Source organism: Gymnogyps californianus, chromosome 2, assembly GCF_018139145.2.
Source record: "Gymnogyps californianus isolate 813 chromosome 2, ASM1813914v2, whole genome shotgun sequence".
Classification (NCBI taxonomy): domain Eukaryota; kingdom Metazoa; phylum Chordata; class Aves; order Accipitriformes; family Cathartidae; genus Gymnogyps; species Gymnogyps californianus.
In genome coordinates, this window is record NC_059472.1 from 120,510,137 (window position 1) to 120,535,654 (window position 25,518).

General features: G+C 36.7%; 1 protein-coding gene across 2 annotated transcripts in view; it reads right to left on the bottom strand.

Annotated features, from left to right (window-relative positions):
• ATP2C1 (ATPase secretory pathway Ca2+ transporting 1) overlaps nucleotides 1-25,518 on the bottom strand; it is an 80,271-nt gene that overhangs the window by 29,989 nt on the left and 24,764 nt on the right. For both annotated transcript variants that reach the window (XM_050892732.1, XM_050892731.1), the window contains 6 exons: nucleotides 8,966-9,076; nucleotides 7,923-8,039; nucleotides 6,508-6,597; nucleotides 3,670-3,705; nucleotides 2,693-2,754; nucleotides 2,204-2,312 (listed from right to left, as the gene is read on the bottom strand). In XM_050892732.1, the coding sequence (XP_050748689.1) occupies nucleotides 2,204-2,312; nucleotides 2,693-2,754; nucleotides 3,670-3,705; nucleotides 6,508-6,597; nucleotides 7,923-8,039; nucleotides 8,966-9,076 (525 nt within the window). Of the gene's footprint in view, nucleotides 1-2,203; nucleotides 2,313-2,692; nucleotides 2,755-3,669; nucleotides 3,706-6,507; nucleotides 6,598-7,922; nucleotides 8,040-8,965; nucleotides 9,077-25,518 lie in introns of those variants that run through there.

Here is a 25,518-nt window from a genome sequence, read left to right on the forward strand (position 1 = left end):
AAAATAATTTTGCATTACTAAAAAGTATAAAGCCACTACTGGTGACCACATCACTAAATTTCAACATAACCTTCTCAAGAAAAACAGCATTAAAGGATGCATAATAATATTCAATTGCCAAAACTCTTTGAAAGGATATCACTTACAAGGAGTAAACAAGAATCAGTTACATTACACTCTGTACCACCACACTATAGCAGATCACTCCAAGGTTCGAGTTGTGGGTTTTTTGGTGTTTTGTTTTGTTTTTTTTTTTTTAAGTGGCATGGTAACTCTGACACACTCCAGTTCTAGCTGGATAACAAAATGAACACAGGCTGCTAGATCAAAAATAATTTAGTCAATGTTAAAAGAGGATAGTACCTTTACTAAAGTGCTTTCTGACCAGTCAAATCCCTCTAATTCCTGCTATTCTCTCAAATAGTTACCAGTGCAGTACCCACTTTTAAAAGATGGATGCTGTATCAATAAAAGGGACACTTGTCAAAAACTGCAATGAATCTTGCAATCAAAGCCATAAAGAATGATTAGCTCCAGAAAGTTCCACAGTAATTTTGTCTTTGTGATGTATTCCTCAGACTCCAATCTGAAACAGGATGAAGATGCCACTTTGCTACTGTTCAGATTTAGCCATGAGCTCCAAAAACATTTATCATGACTACCAAAAAGAACGGTGTTTCAAGTCTACACTGTTATAGGTATGTTAGTTCTTGATGTAATATTCTGGCTTTAGAAAAGATTACCATAAAACTTGATGGACCACTCATTAACATACAGAAAACTTAGGCCAGAAAAGGTCTTCAAAGACATTTTGGAAAACAAGATTGCCCCCACAAGATTAGGCCAGTTAAGAAACTTCTTCTCACATATATGAAAGGCTTCAGAAAGTAAACAGTGCCTAATTACCACTTCTACAATTTTCTAGGACAGCATCAATCAGAATATGCAGGAGAGATCTAGTTCTTTCTCTGAAAAGATGATCTCTCCATATAATTTTTTTTTTTAAAACCCATCATCCCGTAACAATGCCCAGTAGACACAAGATGAAAATAAGATGACATGCTCTTATTTTCACGTGATCTGCAAGAGTAGTTGAGATAAGAATGGCACAAATTTTCATCTGGTGTAGGGCTACAGACAGCTGAGAAACTTCTAATTCCATTTCTGCTTTCCTTTAAGAGGTCCAAGCATGCTGCTATCATAGCATGCTATAAGCTTATGAGCAAGAAAGTAGACGGTGCATACCAATGCAGAGACTATACAATCACTGAGGGAAGTAGAAAGTGTTTGCAGTCACAAAAAACAAACCCACTCAAGTACTAACTACACTACAGGGGTTAACAACAGATGATCCAGACAAATTTCTCAAGACCACCACAAATTTGACTCAGAAACTAGCTCGTTTAGGCTTTGTCTATAAAATGAACACTGATTAATCCAGTATCAACTGTGGATATACTGGATATACAGCTCATCATATCCAGAAGTTACTTTAACATGATAGATAGCCCAGATATTGGGCAACCTGAGGACGCCCAATCTGACAGAAAAGTAACATGACATTATTCAATCAAAACCATCAAAATAAGCAAGATGAATATATATACGTTCCACTTCAATTTTAGAGCATCTGCAAGTACTATTATAGTGCTACTGTGTCAACTCAAGCACTTCCAGCAGTGCTAATGTTACAAATTAAATATTTAGTAAACTAGAAGATAACAACACACACTGATGAAAAAGCATCAGAGAGAAATGATTACACTGGCACAATTTCACAAATTTTTTTTTTAATATTCCATTATCAGAGAACACTGAAACTATACCCTAAAGATTAATGCAAATAAAGACTCAAACACACCTGCAACCAGCTGCCACAATATCTTATCATTCAGACTGAAAACAATCATTTTACAACGTGTTTAACATTGAGGAAAAAGTACTCAACTAAAATTTTCAAGAATGCATTACTACATAAAATTGGAAAACTCTTTCCTCTCATGTCCTACAATAAGAAACTACACATATTGTTAAGAACGCACAATTACATTTGGAAAGCAATTATTTCAAAATTTCTATCAAAATAGTTGTGAATTCCAAACAGTAACACTTACTGCACTTCAGTATTCAGTGGCTATCTTATCTTCCCCTCCGTCCACAAAAAGAAAAGTTATTATATATTAAAGCAATATTAGGTATATACCTCAAATAATCGTAGATCAGCCGGGACTCTGTCTCCAACTGACAGGCAGACTGTATCACCTGGGACTAAATCTCTTGCAAGTGTATGTTCCACCCTACCTTCTCGTACACTGTAGGTAAAAACATAAAGAGCAGTAAGAATGTCTTCTCTGGCATTTTGTCTGAGAAAAGCATTCACACTGTTGACTACGCATTACAATGTTACTGGTTTCAGCCAAGTATTTTGCTTGTTCTTTGCCCAAATTCTAATTTGCTGCTTGTTTCTTAGAAGTTACACATTAGTAACATCATTTGAACAGTTCAGATGGACAATATGGAGTAATTTTTTGGGTCATAAAACAATCTTTAAAATGAGCAAAAGCAAAGCACGTTCTATGTCAGCATAAGAGCTTGATACAAAGGCAATAAGTTCAGTAAAATTTTTTTCATTTACTCATTTCAGATTAAACTTAATATGACTTAATTTAAGGCTAAAAGGACAATTACATACCAATGGCATTCTGGAGGCACAAGTTTACTAAGCTCTTCAAGAGATTTTTCTGATCTGTACTCCTGCAGAGACATTTAAAAAAGAGCAAAGCAGATAATATTTTTGAAACAGGCAAAAGTTAAACAATAAGATACATTCACATCTACTGAAGTTTATCTTATTAGTAAAGTTGTATTAAAGTAATATTCCAAACAATCAGATAAGAGATGCCCTTCAACAGTTCTATATTAGATACTTTAAAAAGCAAATATGGTCCAAACACTGAAAAATTTACAGATTTGCCTACACGCATTTCTTCTGAAAGAATACCAGAGGTCCTTTGCATTTTCCTTCAATATCTTCAGGTCTTTGTAATACTTGCAGTAACACTTCTAAACTCAGGGATCAGACACATTATTAAGTTCTACAGTTTAACAAGTTAGTACCAAAAATACTGTGTTCATGCTCTTAGCCCTTGGAGAACTAAGGTAACACAACTCATCTCTAACTCAATAAACAGATTACAGAATTAAGGTAAACAAAGATATAAAGCACAAACACAAAGCAATTTTGGTTTAGGCACACACTGAGTAAAGCTGGGTATTTACAGAATGAAAACAACTGTTTTATGACTTGGAAAATTACCTAAAGACAATTTTTTTTTTTAATTTCTGTACAAAATTGAAGCCAGAGCTACATTTTCAAAATCTATTTTACATGAAGTTAAATATTTAAGTACTTCTACACTGTTTATTCTGAGTGCTTCTTTACAAGTACTCTTTTATGGCTGAGCATAATACCAATATAGATGCATAAATGTCAATGTAGTTAAAGCAGGACAAATCACGCACTTTAGAAAGGGCAAAAGACTTGGATGAAAGCACAGAGCTCTTTACTCAACCATTCACAGCACAATGCATCAAGACAACTACTTCAGTCTTACAAATAGAAGAGTTTACATAAAAGCAATAATCTTATTTGGACAACAGCTGTCTTACCTGAACGAAGGCAACTGTAACAACAATGAGTATTGCCTGCAAGAAAACAAAAGCAGATGAGATAAGAATTCTAAATGGCCATGAAAGTGAGTGATCATATTTGGTTTTGCTCAGCCATAGTTGTTACTACATATTAACAATATGATTTGGAAACAAACTTTCTCATGCTCAAAATCACTCGGTATCCCTTGGGTCTGTTATAAAAGTAATGCCATTATCTATTTACATCTGCTCCAGTGATGTCAAAGAACTCAATAACCTGATTTTACTAAAAATAAGATTAATAACTAGATAGCAATTCTGAAGGAAAAATTCCTCTGCTCCGTGTTTCTAAGCAGTGACCAAGAGACAGCAGTGGAGAGATCCATGTCACAAATAGAAAAATTGGTCTGAATGAAGTGTGAAAGCTGTTCTCTGAATAGAACAAAGGTTAGGAATGACTTTTTAACGGCTACAGAGCATCACAGATGTGGTTTCATTCAAATAACCAGGTAACAGAAAGACTAAGAATAAACTGAAGACTAGAGATAAGGTAGCAAGCTGAAGAACAGGTCTAGAGCCATAAAATATCCCAGCAAGGATAACAAGAGGAGGATGAGACTCAGGAACTCTGCCCATGACTCCCAAACAGGGAGACAGGACACTGAGTGTACCCCAAAACAGCCAAGATGCCAGAGATCCCAAACAAAAAAAGCTAAAAAAAAATTGCTCATTAGGAATAATCCAAGATAACTACTAAGGCCTCAACAGCAAACCTTCATAGTCCCCCATATCCCATACAATTCTGGTCACAACACTTCAACATAAACATCATGGGGCTTGTAAGCATGTGATGTGAAAGCAAGTGAATGAATGAAATCTATTTACAGGAAGTAACACAGATTGATTTTGTGTAAAGTACCATCTTCCCCTTCAATACACTCTCAAATTGTGTTTTGTTACATTAACTGAATTTGTTACTCAAATTGAGTTGTTACACTGATTTCTTACAGAACCATAACACAACATCCATTAACCAAGCCTTTAAAGTACACGCAGCAACTACTAAAAAATAATCAAGATATTACCATTTTGCAAGAGAAAAACTCTCTTGAACTCTTAACTAAATTAAGGATAAATCCAGTAAGTCTGCCCTATTTGTGATACTAATGTTAGCCTCACCAACTGAATATTAGGAAATAACTATATTCCATCTTTCCATGGAATACTTCCACCACAGCTACAGGTGTTTCTTTTGGAGGCAATATTATCTTCTACAGTTCATGCTACATGACACAGCTTTGCATTCCTAGCCTCATATCAGTGTCTCAGCTTGTGTCCATGTGCAATGGCTTGCATCGAGAAGCCAATATCCTCCAAATGGAAAAAGGTATGTAATTTTTTTTTTTTTTTAAAATCTTCATCAGTTCCCAGTCCAGATCAAAAAGTTTTACAATACATTTGTACCAGCAGAGCTAAAAAGATGGCAAAAGCTGCTCAAGCCAGCATTGCCACCAAAAGAAATATATGTCATTGATCTTTAGCAGCAAATTAGTTTTGTTGCTAAGGCTCTGAGCACAAATATACAGTCACAGAAAAATTGCACTATCATCTGAAAATGAAGCAAAACAAATATTTACTAGGTGATAAAGCGGTCATTAATAACAACAAGACTAAATCGTAGGTCAGTCAGAAGTTAGACAAAACCCACAATCAAAGAACTTTAACTCAACCACACTTTTTCTCCATATTTTAAGACACCTCTACCAATGTTCACGAGGCTGTTAAAGATTCCTTCTGAGGTTGTAGCACGGAACGCAGAAATTACTGCTCCCTTACACTAACTGCCCTGTTCTTTTCTCATTGCCTTGCTCAAGAGGGTTAGGAAATAGACTTAAGGGCACTAACCAAGGAAAAAGCATGAAATAATTCATCTTTCAGCCACAATAATTAAATACATTTCATAATACAATAATTTACCTAAATTCAACTTCGGAACACAACAGACCATTCCAAACTAACACTATACTCAAATTCAAAATTGCATGTTTTTTCTTAAAGAAGCCACATAGTTTATCTTCCAAAGAAAACTATTCTTTTTAAAGAATTAGAGGGGTTAGGAACAAACCTCCAGTTACCTTCAGTTAGTTACAAAAGTAAAACTCAACACAGAGTGCAGAGGTCAGTCAAGACAAAACACAGCTAGAACTTGCCTCTGATCATACAGAAATCCCAATTTTCAGTTATCACCTATCACCCCAAAAAGGTCAAAGGGATTATAATTTTCTTCTGTGTCATCTGCAATGACAAATGTTTAGCAGTACTATATTTGGCTCACTAGTTTAGCACTCTATTTAACTGCAACTTCTACCGAAAGAAAAAAAAAACCAAACATTATTTCGGCTTCTATCTTTCTTCTGCTATTTCTAGAGAGTTCAGGTTACATTTCTTTTTCATGTTTTAAAAGATTACATCTTTCAAGTAAATTCACAGAAGGCTTATGTTGGTTTCAATTTGAAATTAAAACATAATTTACGATAAAATTACACAGAAGACACCAAAAATTGCTCCTCTAAACAAATGCCTAAAGACAGGCATTTCAACCAATGAAAGAGTAAAGATGCAAAATGCAGCCCGATAATTACTCATTGATGTATTTTGATATGTATTACTGCTATCAGCCCAGAAAAAAAACCCAAAATCCAGTCACAAACTAAACAGATTTAATGATAGCATGCAAATCAAATTCATTAATTAGAATCAAGTGATCCCATCCCACATTGGCATTCATGTGATGTTGAAAGTACATGTGGTCACACATTCTGAGGTACTCCCAAAGATAAAATTTTAGTTCCTTACCACGGTGATACTGACAGCATCATCAAACTGATGCATTAAAACACTGATGACTGCAGATGCCAGGAGAAGCATAATAAGGGGATTTTTAAACTGAAATGAAACAGAACAGTAATTCAGCAATACTCTTGACAGAAAGACCATTTTATCTAGCCCTCAAAGCACACCTATTTTTGAAACATATTATTCTATAATAAAAATATTTCTAACCTACCAGTGCAAAGAAAATCTGACTCTGTACAGTTCAGATGTTTACATGAGGTTTTTTTTCTTTAAATATCAAAGACCTTGAATAGACCGTATTCAACACAACTGGAAAAAACTGTTTCTTACATTTCTTGACTCACATTTTTAAGACAAAAAGAATAATCTCCTGTATTTGTTTATACTGTATTTAAACATACAAAAAGAAGCCTGAAATATATTCAAAATGTCTTTGAGATAACAGGCTGATCCTGTTCCCAGCAACTGATCACTATCAAGGCAGCAATATATTTCGTAACTTTCAATTCATGATTTCTTGTTTTACAAGATACAAGTTTTCCTTTTACATCATACGCTTTCTTCAGATTTCTAAGGCTAAAATAAAGGATCTTGCTTCTACATGACAGCTGGTTGCTAACATCGTCTTTTTGAGAAATGTTACAAAAAAGAACATTCCTACCATTAAAGCAAAGAACATTCTAAAAGCACACATGATAAGCACAGTCAAAGCAAATATGTATCTTAATAAATCCTACCTAAAATAGACTTGGATAATCATGCTTTAGAAGTGTTCTGATTCATCTGACTAATTTGACACTACACATGGGAAACTAAAGCATTAATGCCAGAGGACAGCTAGTATGTGATGATGTTCCCACTGCTATCATCAGCAGAGCACTGAATATCTTTTTAGTCACTCCCAAGTAAAACAATTTCTCTAGAATTAACTATCTATTACTTCAGGGTTTAAATTTTTTTTTTTTTTTTTTTTTTTTTTTTTTTTTTTTTTTTTTTTTTTTTTTTTTTTTTTTTTTTTTTTTTTTTTTTTTTTTTTTTTTTTTTTTTTTTTTTTTTTTTTTTTTTTTTTTTTTTTTTAAATAGTTACCAACAGTCACATGCATTTGTGTCTGACCTTAGTGCGATTCATGCTCAAGTCTTTGCCTACAGGGAACTTTATTCTGCTTCTCCAGCCCTCAGGCTAGTTATAAATGGTACCCTTTGGCTAGTTATGAACATACATTCAAGAACAAATCATGTAATTAAAACACTGGCATGTACCTACATGATATAAATTATAGAAGTTGCTATTTCCTATTCTACTAGAGTTTCCACACTTTTATCAGAATATGTTCATGCACACGAAAGCTAAGTAATAAAGAACAAACTACTGACAAGTATTAAAACCAAAAAGCAGAAAGGACAAAAATCTTAACCTGGGAAATGTATTTTTTCCACAATGGTTCATCTTCACTAATATCAAATTCATTCCATCCATGGAATGCCCGTCTATGACAAACTTCACAGTTTTTTAAGCCATTCTGAAGATTAGCCTATTAAAATATGCAAAGAATAACACAGTCAGCAATTACACTGATAAGCTAGACTTCGAAATAAATTCCAACACCAAAATATATAGCCTGAGATTACACAAATTTGGCCAACATCAGAAAGACAAGCTTGGTACTAATGTTTGTATGACAATAAAAGCTAACTAACCACTATTTTAAAACTCAATTTGGCAGTACTTAAGAGATTCAACAAAAAATTCACAGAAGAACTACAGAAGCAGATGCTGTTTCACATATCTAAATGATTGCTGATCTTCCCTGGAGAAAACTCTTCAACAAGCCAAACTGGGCATAGTTCAGACTCTTGAGGATTATGTCAGGAGTTCAGTTACTCAGCCAAATGACAACAGTAGCTTCAAAGTCTTGAGTTGTCAGTGACCAACATTTATTATGGTGTACTCTTCAAGCAGTCAAGCATACAAAAAATGAAAAAAGACAGTCTATCATGAAAATTAACCCAGATTCAATGGTTCATAAATCTGTCAATGGGTAGCTTTCTCAATTCTGTTCCTCCACTTAAAATGGAGGCTACCAAAATAAATTAACGACATTAAGGGTTCCTTAGAGAAATGGAAGCAATAGCTATGAAAAACAGGACGGAATTTTATAGGAAGATTGACTCTAGGATTTTTATTAACAAAAAGCAATCTTCAAAGCATACAGAAATCCAAACATTTTCAAGTTGAATCTCATCCCCCCTCCAAATACCCAATTTTTCTGAAAACGTTAGAGATTAGAGCATTTCAAGTAACAATTTAAAAAGCAACATGCTTTTAGAAGTAGACAATAGCTAGTATCAAACTGCATGATAATGCATAGACTCTCAATGACAAGATACGTCCTTAAGAAGTATCAAACTTATTGTTTGGTAACATCAGCACATTCTTAAAAGATACAAAATCACTTACTTGCAGAATGCTTGCTACTTCATCAACTGGCAATTCACTTGCTTTTTTTGAAGACAGTACAGGAATCATTGTCTCATTGTCACCATCAGGGATTTTTTGAAGACGTGCAACCTAAGAAACAAAACCAAAGTCTGAAGGGAAGAGAGAACTAACATTTCATTTCAAACAACATATACCAGAGCAATGCAGTATTAATGCCATTAAAAGGTAGTTTTTGATAACCATTGCACTTCAAAAAAAACCCCAATCTACAGTTCAGCTTATTTTCATGCAGGACCATGTGCAATAATAAAAGAAACCACTGGACATGCAACTGAAGACTAATTTCTGTAACAACATGTTCAGTGATGACAAAGATCCTAACAGTCAAATATATTCATAATCCATTAGCTCATTATCAATACCTGGTCAGAAAGTAAACACTCCAGATAAATTTCACTCCCTGCCCCTACTTTCTGCTCATTAATGAAGGTGGTCTAAGCAGGCCTATTTACATTTTCTTGTACACAAAGAAAGGAAAAACAACATTAAGAAAACCTCCAACAAGAGCACAGATGCAAGTGAAGTCATAAAACTTGACTACAGTACAAAAGCTTCAAGTCAATGCTATAAAAAGTAATGTTTTCCTGTAATTTTAGGAAGTTAAAATTTTGTGAACTGCAGAACAGCACAATAGCAACATTAATCACGTAGCTCAGTACTGCTTTGATATTCAATCAAGCTTCAGAGTTTCCAAATTCTTGCTTATTAAATGAGAAGCTGGAGTGATACTCTTTCTTCTCCCTGACTATCTTACTGCACCCACAATTAATATCTCGTCCATCGTGCCACACACACATTCCCCCCTCCATTAACTGGAAGACACCTAACATGCAAACATGCACATCACAGAAATGGTCTTACCATTATACTTCCAAAGATTTTGAATAAGTGGTTTTATGCTTTAAAAAAATAATTATTGTCTTGTATAAGTCTCCTCTATGCATGCTGAGACTTAAAATATAAGATAAAGTACTTGAAGATGACAATAAAAGATTCCAGCATTTTTATGCCCTTAAAAAGATATGACAATCTTCATTTTCTATACCACACGCTGTTTGCCATGTACTCAAATACAATAGCTGAGATCAATTCAACTCAATATTTGTTCTTCTAGCTGCTTACCTAAATAGACTCCATCTATTTAGGTAAAGAGACAAAGACTTCATCCCAGGGGCCCAAGGGAACAATGAACAAAGTGAAAGTGCTACAGTTGGAACTCACATGCTTTCACTTTCAAGAGAAACCCTTGGAAACTCTCTACACTTGTCATGTAGTTCCTAGTGAAACAGTAAACCGACAAGACTTGCTCCTTCACTGTAGTTCTAAGAAAGCAGGTCTAGAGACTAAGATGAGAGGCAGGGCGACATGGGATGCGAGTTTGAGCTCCTGGGCAGGGGGGATTGCAGATGAAAGAACTGCACCTTAACAATGTGTTTACTGGCCTCCAAAGAGGGGGAGCCCCTTGGGCCCCACTCAGCTTTCTGTAGCCTGAAGCCAGCAGGACTGAGCAGCTGGGCTGCTGGAGTGCAGGTCAGCAAGGGCCAAGAATGGAAGATCAGCTACGCTCCGCCACACCTCCACTCCAGTTCCCATATTTCATTCCACTGAAAGAGCTTTGTTTTGTTCTTTACTATCCTTTTAATGATGCATTTATGCAAAGATCAGAATTGGAAAGTCTGTGGCCAAATTTTCAGAGTATTACAAAATATGTGACTTAAATATGCTTTAGCATTGGTTAGGTACTTATCGAAACCTTAAGTATATACACTGATGTAAGTCTTCTTTAAAAATGATGGTGAACACACATTGTTACAGACTATAAATATATACATTTACAAAAATTATCTAGATAGTTATTTCCAAATACCTTTACATGTTTCAAATTAGACAAGAAATTGAGTCAAAAAATATTTCAGCCATGGTTCAACAAAATAACAGATTTTTCTCTCAACATTTTATGTGTATTTAAAGTATTTTAAAAGAACTATTACTTTCCATATCAGAAGAAAAACTAAATCATGAGTATAATTCTGTTCCTAACAAGGGGTCTTTACAAAACCCAGTGGTAACAAGCCCTTACACCAACAAGGTTACACTATTCTGGACCAGAAGGACAAACATTTGCTTCACAGTTTAAGGCTTCTCACAGAACACAGCATCATAAGGCTCCCTCTACAAAACAGAACTATTGTTAAAGCAACTTAAGCTGACCACAATACCAGCAGAATGGCGGGTATTTCAGTTAGGAAGAATACAGACATTGTGACCCTAAGCCTTACAAAATACTCCCTGGTATATACAAGTTCATTTCCCAAAAACTTCATCATGGGAAGTGCTGCATCATCATGACCACTCAGTCCTCCATGCAGGCAGACAGCCTTTGGTTAAGTGTACCACCACTTTTACCAGCACCCATGAAGCACTTAATGCTCACAAGATTTAGTCCCTCAGAAGAAACAGTTCCATTCAAATTCACCTACTCTGCAATTAAGAACACACCCAGTTACAGCTGCTATTAAGCCTGTACAATCAATATTAAGTTAAATCACTTCAATTGTCAGGAAATTGCCATTGGAGATGATGACTTTTCATACTTTAAATTGTTATACTTAATTTTCTTTGGATTTTAAGCTTACTTCTGTTTCAGTTTTCTGGGACCACACTTTTCTAAACCAAACATTCACCCAGAATTTTGCCACAATCTCCCCTCTTTGATAAAACACCCTATGGAATTACTAGCTCATGTTCTTTTCTTTAAGGTTTCCCATCCTAAGTATTAGCTTTTGATTTTTATTGAAAATAGATACCACATTCATGGTATTAGCTACCAAACACCAGTTTAGGGCTGAAAACCATTAAGCCTAAGTGCTGTTTCAAAACAAACCCACAAGCGTATGACTTTGATTAAGATGACTCCACATTCTCAACAAAAATGCTGAGCAACCAAGCTTCCCTAGTAAGAGCAGGCAGAAATGAACTGACAGCCATTACAAATTCTAGTGCTGAGAAAAATCTTTTTCCCTATACCAACTGATATCGCTGCTAAACAATTCCAAAAAAGGATACATAACTGATCATTTCCCTAGTACTATCAATTAGGGCATCAGAAAGTCTAACAACAAGCTTTTTAAGAATATTTTAAGAAGTTAAATATCCTAAAACAGAAATGTTAAAGTACTCTCAGAGATCAGGCTTTTCCAAATAAATCTTCATTAGCACAGAAGAACTGTGCTATGACAAAGCCTATTTTGACAACCTTTTTGTGACAGACTCAAAAAGCCGTTGATTTTGAATGTGTGTTTCACTCATCTACAATCTGATGATCAGATTGTAGATAATTCTACAATTCTGATTATCTACAATCTGATGATACAATTTGACTGTAGAATCAAACTTCCACAATCTGTGTAGATTAAACTACACTTGTAGTTCAAAAAAGAACAGTTTCAAATATCTAACACTTTGCCACCAATTAAATTCAATTGCTTAGGCAATGAGAAACTGATCACTGTTCCCTTCATCACTACCTTCCAAAATATAAAGTGGGTTACACCAACAGATTTAGGACCAAAAAAATAGTTGGAAAAAGTGCTTACTATCTGATGGAACACAATAACTATATTCAAGCAAATAATTTTGCCTTTACTATGCATTACTTCCACAAAGCAAGAGAAAGATTACTTATTCAATACTGTCTGCAAGTGCTCTACAGGCCTGCGCACTGGAGATCTGGGCTCATGCAACACCTTTTAGCGTATCCAATAGAAGCCATCCCCAAAACCACAGCGTTCTATATTGAAGGAGTCTTACTACACACATGTAGTAAGATGTCTTCCCATCCTATGCTGCAATTAATTTTCAAGCATCTATCAGCTGATACCTTAAAACACTTCAGTACTTTGTTGCAGGCCAAGTTTTCATATGGATAATTGGGCTAAGAAAAGACACTGGCCTATGCTGCTGTATCAGATAGGCAGCACGTACCTAACCACTGAAGCTTCTAGAGCTATGACTACAGCTTCCCATTGACAACTTGCAGCTAACTCTACCAAGGAACAAAGAAGCAGGATGCTAACTAACAAAAATAAATAGCTGCCTCAGGATGGACTTTTCTTGGATCTATTCCAATGTACACACCACCATTTCTAGGCCAAGAAATATGCATCAATCATATGACCACAGAACTGTGACCAAAGTGTGTTTATTGAAATTAATACAAATTTGTCTGGAAGGCTTACACTACCAGAAATTGAGTGCCCTTCTGTTTTCTCTAAAGAAAAGTCTAGTTAACAGTAATGTGTTACTGTTCTTCCTCATATGCTACAAGAGTCTGCCTACCTTCTTTCTACCGTGACCAATACCAAGTACCAACAACTTACCTCTACCATTCTGTTTCTCAGCTTAGCAGGAAGAGTCCATTATCAATCAGCAGGGCTCACTGACATTGAGATACTTTTACTATTATTTTTAAGGGGAAACTTTAGCTCTGCTTGCTCAGAGAATGCAAATGGCAGGACCTACCTTCACTGAGAGCAGTCTAAAAATTTAGAACACTCTCTTAGCAAAATCTATTTTTAGACAAACTTGTGACCAAAACACTTTGACTAATTAGCTAATATAAAGTCCTTTAAATGTTGCATGCAGTTACTCAACTGACCTACAAATGCAAAATACAAAGGTGGTGTAGAAACAAAACTACAGAGAACAGTAAAAGTGAAAAGACCCAGACATTTACAAAACAATGAAATTTAAGTTGATGTACTTAAAGAAAGATGCTGATTCTTTCTTTGAGAAGTTCCTTCAGAAACCTGAGAGACAGGAACGCATCTGGGTTTAAGCACTCTACTCTCGGAAAGAATTTTTTATGCTACCACACAAGAAGTTTCATTGGCAAACTGCAGGCTAGTAGAGCCAGTTCTCAGGAAACACTGTGGCACAACTGGAAATGGAAAAAGATGACTGGAAGCACTGACTCAGCATGCTTTCCAATATTTGCCTCTTAACCATACCTATCACCTTTTTCTGAATCTTCCCATCCATCTGAACAGCTGATTAAGTCAGCCTGAATCTACCCCATCGTTCCCTGTAAAACTGAATCCCTTTCAAGCCAACTCAAGTACTATAAAGACCTTTCAACTTGTTTGTAGTGATCAACCTGTAGGACTATTATCGTACAAGCAGTTAGTGACCCACATCCAGGTATATGCCTCCGTATCGCAGATACATGTGATCACTACTGAATCATGCTGTGTCTAATCAATAGTAAAATTAATGAATGTACACATAATCAATCAATGTGCATTTAATCTTAAGTATATGTACAGTACATTGTCTTTTCCACTTGAAATATTACATGCACCTGCTCAGGAACTGCAGCTTTATTAATGAGATAAGGATATTAGAGCATGTTGTCCAAGGGACACTTCAAAGGTGTCGTGGTTTAACCCCAGTCAGCAACTCAGCACCACGCAGCTGCTTCCCCCTCCCAGTGGGGTGAGGAGGAGGAAAGAGAAAAAAAGTAAAAACTCGTGGGTTGAGATAAGAACAGTTTAATAACTAAAGTAAAATATAATACTAACGATAGTAATAATGAAATATAATAATAGTAATGAAAAGGAATATAACAAAAAAGGAAGGGGGGAAGGGAAAAAAAAAAACCAGTGATGCACAATGCAATTGCTCACCACCCACTGACCGATGCCCAGTTAGTTCCCGAGCCGCGATCCGCGCTGCCCGGCCAACTCCCCCCTCTTTATATACTGGGCATGACAGTCCATGGTATGGAATAGCCCTTTGGCTAGTTCAGGTCAGCTGCCCCAGCTATGCTCCCTCCCAGCTTCTTGCACACCTGCTTGCTGGCAGAGCATGGGAAAGTGAAAAGTCCTTGCCTTAAGATAAGCGCTACTTAGCAACAGCTAAAACATCAGAGTGTTATCAACATCATTCTCACACTAAATCCAAAACACAGCACTGTACCAGCTACTAAGAAGAGAGTTAACTCTGTCCCAGGCGAAACCAGGACAAAAGGCCACATTCCAGACCCAATTGCTATCAGTGATTGATGAATCTGTACTGTGAGCAAAACCCCAAAAGAATACTAGTGAACTCAGAGCAGACGAGATCTACAGTGTGCCATGCCCTGACCAGAGATCCATCCAAAGCTGTATCTTCTCAGGGTTCCCAGCATCAGAAAGGACATATGATTTTATACCTTGCTATCACCTTTTTTGAGTTATTAATAGTGATCTGCCTTGCAAGTGTTTGTGCCTTTCTTATTGGGATCCCAAAAGGATCAGCACTTCCTCACCCACCATAAGAATTAGCTTCCATTTTTTATCTACCTCCCCTGCACTGAAAAAAATTACAGTGTTCAACAACATAATAAAAAGGTGTTTCACTGAATACAAAACAGATTGAATCTTACAAGCTTCCTATTTCCTGAATTTTCTGTAGGATCAAACTATATGTGATGTACATTAAAAGGTTTAGAAAGCTCAGATCCTACTAAGCAGGTTCTTCTCCAGTTCTGTACAATTCGGAGCCAGGATGGTGGGTGCAGAGGAGTAACGACAGATAGATCAACTACTGTAGACATCTGTGCACACAGTAACATAACAAAATACCAAGCGCTTACCTCTTCTGCACTGTCTGGCATCCTGAAAGCACACAGGGCTAGAGATCAACTAGATGTCAATGGGCATAGAGGCCTGAGTCTGTGTGTGCACACACGGACTTTGGAAACAGTTCCTGCTAGGCAAAGACTCTTGGCTGTGAAAGGTACCTTTAAGGAAAAGACTCTACCCAGAATGCAAGTAGTCCTCTTTTCTGTCAGTTCCATCAGATATGAAGCATCAGTGCAAAGTCTTCTCCTACTCATTAGGAGATGTTGGCTAGAAGCTTTGGAGATCCAGATCTTTAACCATCTTATTGTCCATCTTCAAACTCTCCATTTAAATAGGTCATTGCTCAGCATCATGCCTGTGATTTCAGAGTCACTTTCTAACAATGACCTTAAAAATATCTATTTCATTAGATGTTTCTGCCATCTTTGCCTCCCCCATTTGTCTAGAAGGCAAGGTGCTCCTAGAACCTCAATACAGGTCCTAGACATAGAACAATGACCAAGTGATGACAAGACACAGCAAAGAGCCAAGCACCAAAAAAAAAAAAAAGGCATTAGGCACACTCAATAGTTACAGTAAGTCCTAGACCAACTGCACACCCAGAAGCAAACCTCAGATGCACAGCAGAATTCCAAAAGTGGAGGCATGGCAGAGAAAGCAGCAAGAGCCCTCAGACCATTCTGGAACAAGCAATACCCGATGTGGTTGCAATACCCTCTGTGAAACTCCACCCCATTTTAAGAGGAGTTAAATCTCCAGAGAAATTCACCAGTTATGGTAACAGAAGAAGCAGGTGGAAGTAGCTGAGTGTGGTGGATACAGATTTAATAACACAAATAAAAATCAGTGCAATCAAGTTCAAAAACTATAAATGCAGACAAGCTACAAACTTACCTTAAGTAAATTCCACTTTTTAATGTCTTATTCTTGGCTTTTGAACTAATTTACCTATATTTTAATGACATGCATAAAATTGGAAGTTATATTCAGGAAGGCTTAATCTATACAGACTGCACTGATACAGCTGTGTGTACCTCATATGGGATTAAATCACAAAGACCCATTACTTCCTGTATTCTCAACTAGCAATTTCCCTAATGAGCCTCAAAACCCTGTAAATTCAGATATGAAAAATACTCAAATACTGTGACTGACCAACAAACCCCTACAATAGAAGGCTCAGAGGAGATGGGCAAGGGCGATGCACCCATGAAGCTCAGGAAACAATGTAGGGTGTGACTAACCACAGCTGTTGCAAAGCAGCTAACTTTACCTCAGCACAATGGGGACTGGAGGGTGGCCTTTGCTTTGGATAAACAACTGTGTCAGTTGAGTGGATCAACTGGTGGTGTAAATGTTTCTCACCGATTTCATCAAAAGAATGTGAATGTCTGAGTTAGCCAGGCCAGCATGGGGGGATGCATTTGTGGCTCAGCGCAACATATGCACTGAACAACCAATAAAATTTCAGAGAGAGCAACAGGCTTGAGCTGGTTTCAACACATGTATTCCTTTCTGGTGACTGAGGATCATGATGGTGAGCATATTATAGAGACTGGTAATGGGAGTCACATTGGTATTGCGATTGAACTGTGTACTGCAATTTCTGTATTTTGGTAAGTGTAGCTTACAAAATATACTGAAACATAGTACAAATGTCATTCTGCTAAATCAGAAATCCCACATAACATCAAATATCTTCAAATACACACATTTGATATTAAACATTACACCCTCCATATGTGGATTATCTAAAAGAAACTGGTCGGAGAGTATTATACTCTGACAAATACTTTTATGGGAAATAATGCTGCTTTCTTACAGCAACAAGTGCCAACATTCATTCAACAAACATCCACGACCAATTTGCAAAAAGAGTATTTTACTTGCCACTGCAAAGAGCTGTCCCTTCCCATCCCCAAAAGGTTGAAGTCTGCGGACTAATGAGCCACTTGTTTTCTACCAGGCACTGTTTGCTCAGGATAAGAAATACTTTCTGAAGGCTTTGAAGTTACTGTCTACTATCTTATTTGAATGGATTCCTTTGGAAAAGTGTGATGATTTTTCACTTCTGGGGAAACAGCTGCAGCAGTCTTGTATTCTAATATTCAAAGAAATTTGTTCCTATTCAACACTATTTTAGTTTAAACATTTTACCAGGAGTCCCCACATCAAAGGAAGTGCACACAGAAAAGTTCTGTCTCTAAAAAAGCCAGAAGGAAAGAGAAACACTAATTTGCATTAATGAGTTCTCCTTGCAGAATAATTTCTGTCCTGGAGGTCACATAGTTTCAGCCCCTTGCTATTGTGTGTTATTTTGTAAGACTTTACAGAAAAAGGGCAATATTCAACCTGGCACAGACACCACCCATTAACCAAAGAAATATAAATACCCAAATTATGAGAACAACCTGCTAAGCTGCCCCATAAGCCTAAAAAAAAAACTGCCTTGTATTCAAGTACTATTTCAGCAGTGCTTAGGACTTTCACTATAGCCAACAACCAGCCATAATGCAGAACTGTACTCCATGGTACACAACACTTCCGCATTTCTGACCAACTAAGAAATCTGAATATTGGCACTGACCATCTCAAGTCTCAAGGTTTGCCCAATCTTAAAAGTTTTAAAATATTCAAAGACACCTATCCCCAATCCCATGTACTTCAGGCAGTGTAATAAAGACTAAGATGTTCCATTTAACATCCAACTTATTAACTCTACAGTAGTCTATAAAGCTCAAGAACTACTTTCAAGTACTAAAAATAAGTACCAAAAATATCTTCCAAAAAAAACACTTCTGAGAAACACGTCTCGACAACCTGAAATACATCTTATTCTTTCAGGATGTTTCACCACGTCTTCTTTAATTTAAAAAACAGAGAGGAAAGTAAAACATCTAGTTCAACTGAGGCTACCAGCACAACAGTAAAGCTGGGCAATTTTCTGTAATCGTAGTATATTCCATGTGGTTATCTTGCAAGCCTTGTGAATGACAGCTGCCCACTCTCTAGTTAGAGAAAACATTCCACAAAAATAATGATACCTTAACCTGACTGCAATGCTATAGATTGTAGGAGTAACGGCAACAAAAATTTCAGACTAAACCCCCAACACCACCTTATCTTCCTTTATCCTACATCCATTTATGTAGTATACAGTTGAAACTTAAGAATGCCAAACATTCAAACTTCGTATTCAATCACTATGAGATTTACCATTTAGAGCATTTCTGTATACTCTGGAGGATGTACTATGATGAATTTAAAGCCTGGTTGCTGAAAGCCTTGAGGTGGCATCAGAGTTACCAAGAATGCATTGACAAACACATCAGACCGATCTGTATTTGGTTGGCCAAAATATTCAGCTTTGATTCTTCCTGTTCAAAAAAAACTCCTGAACACTGGAAGAGTCTGCTTGAACATTTCATACATTTGTCATTACTTATTAATCAGAAGAACAAAAAGATACAGAATTGTAAGCACACACTAAAATGATCAAATAAATGCTAGTGCCTTGATGAAAGCAAAGTTTATGTATAACAGCACTGGGTCAGTTCAGAAACTCATCACCCAACGAAGAGAGCACCGATGGCCATATCTCACTTGACTCCAAATAGCATACACCTCTGCTTAAATCCTGATTCACATGAAGCCTTTTAGAAGTTGAAGGCCAAAAGACTTTGGGTCTAAATATCAGTCATTTATCTTGCCAGAGAGTTGCTAACTTTCTAGAAGAGAACATATAAACTTAGAAATAAGATCATATGGCTCCTCTCCAATAGTCTGCTTGTATCTCATAACACTTTGAAGTGCTGAGCTTCTCAAAATGAAGGACGGCACTTGAACAGAAAACACTAATAAAGAATTTTAGCACCCTGTGATATACTACTAATGTATCCACGACATGTGCAGACTTTAGTTGCCATATAATTGTATTAAGCAAAAACACCAATAGAAATATTTGCTCAGTATTTATTTCTTTAAAATAATGAACGAAGCTCCAAGACCCAGTTGTTGATTATATCCTTGACAGCTATGCAGTTACTTCATAATGTGACAAAATAAAATTCTACTTAAAAAAATCCTGAACTTACTGTTTACAACAGTTCTCAGGACAAAGCTAGTGTCAGTGACAATTTAAATGCACACATAATCACTGCATAATTACTCTACTTATGGTAATAAGCTTTCTTATAATTAGTATCAAGAAAGCAGCAACATTGTATTCACCAAGCTTTTTTTTGTGAATTACGTATGCAGAAAAAAGTGCTGCAGAAAATTTGTTACTTAAAAATATTTTAAAAGCCTTTGTAAAAGATTCTGTAGGCTGCATCTGCTAATCCATTATCCATTTTATCCTTTCTAATTGTTTAGACTAGAATGTTTACAAAACAAATAACTAGAAACAGATGTTTGTGCCAAATTTATACCTTGATTATTGCATTTTTTTTCCTTCTCTTCTCTGCATTGTAACTTTATCATTCCTTCTAGCTTCTACAAACCACACTGCAAACACCAATTTTATCACCCAGTGTCAATTAGGTATCACCTGAACTCTTTCACCAACACAAAAGCAGGTCTCAACTAAAATCCACCTACTAACTTATTCCACTCTTGCAAAATTCCACCATGGTCTATGGGTGAATTTACATTGAACTGAAGCTATGATTACATAAAGAACTAAGTCAAGCTAATGGTCTGCTTATGCTAATAGGAGGAGGTCTCACTCCTTTGTCCCTCACTGTTTTCAACATTAACTGGATGCTTCATGAGCCCATTCAACTTACTAATTCAACAGAAAGCTGTCCAACAGAGGGCAAGGGGAAAGAAGGGCTGGGCTAACCTTCTGCCAAACTAGCAAGTCAGGCAAATTCAGCAACCATGACAGCCAACCCAACACATACAGTAAGATCTTCTTTCAGCAGTAATGAGACATTTCATTCAGTCCTATAGAAGAGCATCCCAAGATCACCACATACTTGTGACTCTTCACTAAAAAAGCAAGCAAAAATGTCTTTTTTGTTGAATTAGCTAAGTTGTCTGCATTTTCTTTATACCACTGTTTTTCCTGACTCACTAAGAAGAGAGTATGCCATAGACTGTCCATGTAAAGGAGTTACAAAGCTAGCAAAATAACTGAACATACATTCTGCAACATCCGAACTCAATCAGACTCCATGTTAAACCACTTCTAGATTATTATAGATTAACATTTCTGATTTATCTGCATGGGGAAAAAAAGGGGAAAGGAAAGACTAAAACTATCTAATGCTCCATCAACCAGTCAAACAACAGATTAAAAGATGACACTGATTGTTCAATTAAAAAGGAAATCTATGTTTCTCATGCAAGACAAGTGCTATGTTAACTTAGCAGTCATTTAAGTTATCAAAGCACTGTTAAAATATAGGAGGGTATCTACTAGAACTGGTCTTTAGTGAAGACTCTCCACTTTTTAAAAAAGAAAAAAAAAATCTCTTCTCTCACCTTATCCCCCAAGTTAAACAGAAGAGATGTGACTTTTTTGCCAACATAAGTGTATTGGGTTTAATTTTCTGCAAGCTGCAAATGGTAAGAAACAGTAACCAATGAATATCAAAATTCTTGTTTCATCTATTAGTTTATTAGGAAATCATCTACATGTCAAAAGGAATGTGAACTGCCGTGATAACACCAAGTCCATTTCAGAATTTCTAACATTTTCCATCACAAATTTCATTGTGATTATTTTGGATATTACTTTCATGAACAACTGATGATGCCACTCTGGAACAATTTAAATTGTTACCAACTCACTGCTGCCGCAGCCATCCTTTCCCCCTCTGTAGTCAGTTGCATGTACACACGCTCCACCCCTTCGTCAGTACTTACAGCTGCCTAATCCATGATGAGCTAGTCCAGGGTGCTAACTCACTGCCCCCAAAAACCAAAATCTATTCACTGATCTTCAATCTGTTAGTTTAGCAACTAAGCCCATTTTCACCATTTAAGAAAAACACCCATGAAACTCATTAGGAAACTCAACTGCACTTCAAGCACATGACAAACAAAAAGAATTCATTTGTCATCTCAGGATTATGTGAAGAACTAAAGCACCTTTTTCAAAGAAAAAAAAAATTCTTGACTTATATCTCACTACTCATCCAATTATCAAAATTATCCTGAAATTACTACTGACAGACTACAGGCCGAAGTTAACAGTTGTCTTTGAAGATTAGCTGAAATTAACTAGGACTCAAAACAATGAAGATTAAGAAGGATTTCAGAATCACCACATGATGTTTCTATTACAGCAAGTCTGGTTCGAGTTTTTGTACCAACCTTCTACACTATTTTGTGAAAATCTTTTTGGTTTACAGGTGGGAAAATGTTACTCTGACCTCTTCTGTTAGGTATTTAATGATCTGAAAACAGGCCTTGGTAACAAAACATTACTATTTAACAATTTGTATTTGTAATCATAGTCCAATCTCAGAGCAGAGAAGCTCAAAGTTGATGTAACCTAAACTGTATTCTTTATTTTTCTACTAAAAGGCAGTCTTCTACAAGACAATCCTCAGTAGAGCAAAGAACCTGTCACAATCTAAAAGATGGTAATAAAAAAAATTCAGACTACAATTATAGAAAATTACTTAAAACAGCCCAAAGGCATCAACGGAGAAATCAAAAAATTACAAAGCCTAGTTTGCACTCAGAGTTATGTCTATGCAAGTTCTCTTGACTGCCTACAGTTTAAGAAAAAGCTCCGCTTATGGAAAGAAGTCACAAAATTCTATCTTTTCAAGCAGAAATACAAAGTCATTCCTCTAAGTCATAGTTTTATTGAGCTAAGCAGAAGTCTTCCTATGATGGGAAATTTTCTTCCCCACTACCATGAAATACATGAATTTTTGCGGAAGTTTAATCATCCCAACACAAGAGACAGGAACCACGAAGTCTTGGGACAAAACATTAACTAGCTTAGAGTAAACATATAATACTGCTTATGAATACTGAATTAACACAGGAAAACATCAGTTTTCCAAACCATCTTATCACTTCCCAATCTTGAGTATTCATCCAAATACAGAGGAAAAAAATCTGCCATCTCTTCCTCAATATCCAAACTAAAGAGACCTTTCAAACAAACTTGCAAAACAACAACAAAAAAGTTTAAAGTTAGAATAACTGCAATGTTTGTCTTACAAGATTACAAAGATTCAACTGTCTCCTGGAGAAAATACATTAAGGATCCTCTCAAGAGTGCTGAAAAGTTCCAATATGAAAGCTGCTAGTGTCCAGCTGTCTCAAAATGTCAAATGGATAGAAAAAGAAGAGCTCAGAAATACCAAGAACACCAAAACAGACAGTAGACAGTTGTAAATATACATGCCTGTCTGGACACTCAATTACGAGATGGGGGGGTGGGGGAGTGGAAAGAGTGGAGAGGAAGTAATTCAAATGTTAAGAGAACCAACTCAGTCTTTTTATTCATACTGAAGTTCAGCTTTCCTCCTACTCCCAGAAGCCTACTCCATTTTGAAAGTCCTCAATAAACCATAGCATTTATTTCTGCCTTTGAAATATGTATCTGATCATCTTTTGAAGTATTTTTCCCCTAGATAAAGCTTTTTTTATGTTACTTCTGTCATACAAATACTACTAATTTTAAACATAATTTATTTATTCCATAAGAAACTTAAGAAATGCCATCTTTGTGCTACCAGCAATCAGAAGAATTAGAATGGGCCATACTATTATATGCAACTTGATTATAAACTACATCTATGATATACTATTTATTCGGTAATAGAACTAAAAGGCATTAAAAGCCTTCCTGCCATTTTGGTTTTGGCACACAAATGTCAGACAGCTACTTTTTTTTCCCCCCTAAGTGTATTTCTATTCAATGGTATTATATCCGCTTTGCTTCCCCCACCCCCAGTACTGCCCATTCAAAAACCTTTTACTTACAACACAGTGACTGAAATGCAAAGGCACTGACCCTACTTCTATCAGCTATCTAGCCTCTCAAAACAAAGATCGATCTTCTAGAGAGACTCCCCCACACTCCAAAATTCCTTCTACCTAACAAGTTCCATGCTCTTTATTACAAATATTCAGTTGGAAGACATGATCAATAGAGTTAAGAAAATACTAACATTATTTTAAAGTTAGAAAAGAGTTCTGAAATGCCAGATTATAATAACCCACACAGTTTTCAACATAGGGTGGACTTCACAATCACTACAACTTTCCAGTCATGGAAGACAACCGTATTTCAAAATGGAACAATATCCAACCGTAGAAAATAATTTAGTTAGTCTACCTCACAGACTCAATCCAGTTCTTTATTCAAGTCAAACTATTAAAAGAGCACCTCTCTTTTCAGAATGGCGTGGGAGGAAAAGGAGCTCCTATATCTCACATAACAACCTATAGCAAAGGAAATCCAGTAGCCACCTAAAAAAATCCATCTAATATGTCATCAGTATTCTTTGAAGATAAGGGGGGTGGGGGAAATCAACAGTTCTTTTCTTACATATATAGTAATAAAAATAATACATTTCAGAGATTTTCAACACCCAGAGTCAAACAGAAACGGAGGGGGAGGGGGGTGGAATATATATATATATATATATATCAATGAAGCTCACAGTCGCTATCACCAATGCAAAGGGGCTTTCAAAGTTCCCAGACCATAAACTGAAGACCAACATGGAAAAACTCAAATAACTCCCTGGACAAGAGGGAGAAAGCGCAACAGAGCAACTTCTTTCAGTGCATAGATTTTACAACTTCATACCAGATCTTTCAAGTGGTAGAACTCAAAACTTCAGTGCCAAGAGAGCAAAGTTAAGTCATTTTTAAGAACACAAAATACACACAAAAATATTTCAACACAAAATGCAACTAATGCTTCTAAATTTTACCTTTCGGGGGAAACTGAACAAAATCATATAATCTAAGCAAATATGAAGCAACTAATGCTCAGAAGCCCCTATCTAAATAAGAGATTTCCAAACACATAGAGCACTAAAACACGCAATAGATGTTTTGAGTATCTGTCAAGAGAGAATAAAATCTGTCTGCTAATTAGTTCAACAAGCAGCAGTACAAATAAAGAAGAACGATGGTCCTACAATTCTTTAACTACAAAATGCAAATCAAAATTCGTACCATGAGATTAACACACGAGAGCAACCCTGCAAACCCCTGGAACAGTAAAACATACACACGCACCAGTAGGAGTTGTCACCAAATTGCATGCAAAAATCCTCTTAGCTCCAATGAAGTCAGTGACTCTGATGAGATCTTTACCTTCATTTTCCATCGAAATTGTACTTGAGTCGATAGTTAAAAAAAGTCTTTAGCAACAGCAGCACTGGAGCAGGAGCTGAAAGGTGAAGAGAGAGATGCCCCAAGATCCCAGGCAATCACACTGCTCCCTTTGCCCCCACCTGCAGCAACATCTGCAAGAGAAACCAGCGCTAAAAGAGGAAAAAAATAATAAAAAATAATAATAATAAAAAAAAACAACAGCCGAACCCTATAGGTCTCCACCGCCTTTCCACTCACGCCAGCGCGGAGCTGGCACACGCACACAGAGAGCCCGCAGAGCTGTCAAGAGGCCACCAAGCATTAGGATTAGTTGCCCAGCAGCTACAGCAACACACAGCAGCAGCGCCGCCGCCGCCGCCGCCGCTTTCCCCTCGCCACAAGCGCCTCGAACAGCCTCGTCCCGCCCGGGGAGGGGCTCCGCACGGAATGAACGCCCCGCACCTAAAAATAAACCCTCACCCCAAGTAACCCCCCCGCCGCCCTGCCCGCACCCCGTCTCCTCAGCGCCAGGCGGAAGGGGAGCGGCAAGGAAAAGCGGCGGCTCCCTGAAGCTCGGCGGCCCCGGCG